At 42.7% G+C, this 4,262-nt stretch overlaps 1 protein-coding gene across 1 annotated transcript in view; it reads left to right on the top strand.

Annotated features, from left to right (window-relative positions):
* Nucleotides 1–4,262, top strand: part of LOC105003020 (phytanoyl-CoA dioxygenase, peroxisomal-like) — a 22,631-nt gene that overhangs the window by 16,310 nt on the left and 2,059 nt on the right. The window contains 1 exon segment of the mRNA XM_010859934.1: nucleotides 3,150–3,284. Within this exon segment, the coding sequence (XP_010858236.1) occupies nucleotides 3,150–3,284 (135 nt within the window).

Genomic DNA, 4,262 nt, shown 5'->3' with positions numbered 1-4,262 from the left:
GGAATTCCAGTTGAGCTATTCCAAATCCTGAAAGATGATGCTGTGAAAGTGCTGCATTCAATATGCCAGCAAATTTGGAAAACTCAGCAGTGGCCACAGGACTGGAAAAGGTCAATTTTCATTCCAATCCCAAAGAAAGGCAATGCCAAAGAATGCTCAAACTACCACGCAATTGCACTCATCTCACACGCTAGTAAAGTAATGCTCAAAATTCTCCAAGCCAGGCTTCAGCAATATGTGAACCATGAACTTCCTGATGTTCAAGCTGGTTTTAGAAAAGTCAGAGGAACCAGAGATCAAATTGCCAACATCCGCTGGATCATGGAAAAAGCAAGAGAGTTCCAGAAAAACATCTATTTCTGCTTTATTGACTATGCCAAAGCCTTTGACTGTGTGGATCACAGTAAACTGTGGAAAATTCTGGAAGAGATGGGAATACCAGACCATCTGACCTGCCTCTTGAGAAATCTGTATGCAGGTTAGGAAGCAACAGTTAGAACTGGACATGGAACAACAGACTGGTTCCAAATAGGAAAAGGAGTACATCAAGGCTGTATATTGTCACCCTGCTTATTTAACTTACATGCAGAGTACATCATGAGAAACGCTGGACTGGAAGAAACACAAGCTGGAATCAAGATTGCTGGGAGAAATATCAATAACCTCAGATATGCAGATGACATGACCCTTATGGCAGAAAGTGAAGAGGAACTAAAAAGCCTCTTGAAGAAAGTGAAAGTGGAGAGTGAAAAAGTTGGCTTAAAGCTCAACAAACGAAGATCATGGCATCTGGTCCCATCACTTCATGGGAAATAGACGGGGAAACAGTGTCACACTTTATTTTTTGGGGCTCCAAAATCACTGCAGATGGTGATTGCAGCCATGAAATTAAAAGACGCTTACTCCTTGGAAGGAAAGTTATGACCAACCTAGATAGCATATTCAAAAGCAGAGATATTACTTTGCCAACAAACGTCCGTCTAGTCAAGACTATGGTTTTTCCAGTGGTCATGTATAGATGTGAGAGTTGGACTGTGAAGAAGGCTGAGCACTGAAGAATTGATGCTTTTGAACTGTGGTGTTGGAGAAGACTCTTGAGAGTCCCTTGGGCTGCAAGGAGATCCAACCAGTCCATTCTGAAGGAGATCAGCCCTGGGATTTCTTTGGAGGGAATGATGCAGAAGCTGAAACTCCAGTACTCTGGCCACCTCATGTGAAGAGCTGACTCATTGGAAAAGACTCTGATGCTGGGAGAGATTGAGGGCAGGAGGAGAAGGGGACGCCAGAGGATGAGATGGCTGGATGGCATCACTGACTTGATGGACTTGAGTCTGAGGGAACTCTGGGAGTTTGTGATGGACAGGGAGGCCTGGCGTGCTGTGATTCATGGGGTCGCAAAGAGTCAGACACGACTGAGTGACTGAACTGAAGGCTTCCAATTTATCAAAACAGCCCTTCTGTCTCCCTGTCGCTGAGGGTTAGTTGTCAGATTTCATTCTGCATTCATTCAGACATCCACCAGGCTCAACAGGACTGAGATGAGCATGAGGCAAGAAGGCAGTTCTCTTGGAGGCTAAAAGAAACTCAGTGATCCAATTAAATAATATTTTAATATCTTATTTAAAATAAAGAAACATTAATGCCAAAAAGTCCATGGTGAGGCACTTACCTCGTGATCCAGTGGTTACAAATTCACCTTGCAATTTGGGGGAAGTTGGTTGGTTCAGTCCCTAGTTGGGGAACTAAGATCTGACAGGCCTAAGAACAACTAAGCTCTTGTGCTACAACTAGCAGAGAAGGCAATGGCACCCCACTCCAGTACTCTTGCCTGGAAAATCCCATGGATGGAGGAGCCTGGAAGGCTAGAGTCCATGGGGTCGCTGAGAGTCGGACATGGCTGAGCGACTTCACTTTCACTTTTCACTTTCATGCATTGGAGAAGGAAATGGCAACCTACTCAGCTGTTCTTGCCTGGAGAATCCCAAGGACGGGGCATCCTGGTGGGCTGCCATCTATGGGGTCGCACAGAGTCAGACATGACTGAAGTGACTCAGCAGCAGCAGCTACAACTAAAGAGGCTGTGTACTGCAATGAAGATCCCACATGCTGCAACTAAGATTCAACGCAGAAAACAAAAAATTCCACACTGAGCACAATCTCAAATGAAACAAGATCAGACCCTCCACTACCATGACACTCAGAACAGTACAAATGGGGGGGTGGGTACAGGCACTATGCTGGAAATAGTGTGTTTTAATATATTAACTTTGTAATTTTTCAATATTTTTAACTGCTTTAATGGTTTGGAAAATGCTAACTATTAAAAAATACATAAAAGCGTACAGGTAGGAGTGTACATTTCTTCTCTTTTGCCTCAGGCTACAAAATGTCTTAGTATAGCACTAGGGTTTCCATAGGAAATAAAGTTCATGACTCAACTGCTTAGAAATTTGTAGGAAGTAGGAAGATCTTCTGATGGGTGCAGTCACCCTAAGACAACTAACTTGTGACAACGAAGGTGAGTTTTAACTATCACCTTGCAAGTTAGATCTGTTGATAAGTCCTTTGAGACTGGGGAGAACCAAATAACTTCCATCTTACCTTCAAAAGGAAACAAGATGAGTATTTTATGTGAATGCTATCAGACTGGAACTGTGCTTTGGACTGGAGAAGGGTGTCTGCGTATTGTTTTCCCTTGCAAGGGCTTTTCAGTTTTTCTTGCTCCATCATCTGTGGCCATTGAAATACCAACTCATTACAAACTCCACTAACTTCTGTAACTGAGTTGATGAGAAACCCTGCAATACATTCCTTAGTAGCACTCGGAAATATTCACTCATTAGAAAAATCAAATGCTAAAAAGTTAAGACTTCTTCCTTACATAATGCTGTTCCCTGCCCCGTATATATCTTTGGATAGTAAATTACACAGTTAAAAATCTTACAATTTCTCAATTAGCCTTTAGCTGGAAGAAAAAAGCAGCTGAGTCATCGAGGGACTGATTTAAGACACATGGGAATAGCATTCAGTCTAGAAATCAAATGCTCACGGACAGAACTTTCTGAAAGATGCCTCATTGCTTGACTGATGGTGTTAACAAGGTTTTTGTTTTTTTTTTCTTTCTAACATGAGTCATTCACTTTCCACAGACAATTTCATGCCATTTTGCTGATGCCAACTGTCACTACATTGATCTGAAGGGCACCAATCAGGAAAATGTTGGAAAGGAAATGGAAGAGGTATTCTGTAAAATCTATGGATTGAAAAATGCCAGCTGAAGGTATGTCTGTATGAAATGACAAGGTAAAGATCTCGTTTTTTTCTCTTCTTCAGATGTTTAATACTTCTACCTGATTCAGTTTGAAAATATAAAGTGCTTGGGTTTACAGCTTGTTTCAGAAACACCACTGAGACGTCCTGGAAAGACAGCGGGGCTTGTTTCTACTTGTTTCCCTATGTGGGGACCTGGGTTCTGTGAATCTAAGGGCTAGCCTGTTGTACACAGGCCATCACGTTCCAAAACAGACAGGTACGAGAGGAAATAGCACAATCACAGGTCAGGAAGTGGAGGACAAAGTGACCTTCTGAATGCACAGATGTTAAAGGTTTGGGCTGTCAATCATTAAGCCTCCTTTATTTGTGAAGAAGAGAGTACGTATGTATGTGGAATTCCAGTAAGACTCTCAGAAAACAATTCTCAAGCAAGTGTTTGGGTCAGTTTGCATTGGGAGTTTAAGGAAAGCCTGCATGTAGCAGAGATGGGAGATCACTGATGGTTCTCATAGCAGTGTAAGAGAGTATTTCATATGCCTGCCTAATTAATACACCTCACTCTAGATTATTTATTTTTAACTAGTGAACATTCCATGCTGTTGCTGATCAATAACAAGTTAGCAGTCAAGGCAAATAAACAAACTTATTTGCATTGTAGATGATTATATTTTAGGCCCTGAACCAAGAAGCTGATCCTATTTGGTAAACGGGCCTGCAGTTCAGTTCAGTTCAGTTCAGTTGCTCAGTCGTGTCCGACTCTTTGCGACCCCATGAACCGCAGCACGCCAGGCCTCCCTGTCTATCACCAACTCCCAGAGTTCACTCAAACTCATGTCCATCGAGCCATCCAGCCATCTCATCCTCTGTCTTCCCCTTCTCCTCCTGCCCCCAATCCCTCCCAGCATCAGGGTCTTTTCCAATGAGTCAACTCCTCGCATGAGGTGGCCAAAGTACTGGAGTTTCAGCTTTAGCATCAGTCCTTCCAATGA

The sequence above is a fragment of the Bison bison genome, unplaced genomic scaffold (genome assembly GCF_000754665.1).
Source record: "Bison bison bison isolate TAMUID 2011002044 unplaced genomic scaffold, Bison_UMD1.0 scf7180017864461, whole genome shotgun sequence".
Taxonomy (NCBI): domain Eukaryota; kingdom Metazoa; phylum Chordata; class Mammalia; order Artiodactyla; family Bovidae; genus Bison; species Bison bison.
The sequence above is the reverse complement of the archived record's forward strand: the minus strand, read 5'-3'. Positions and strand labels throughout refer to the sequence as shown.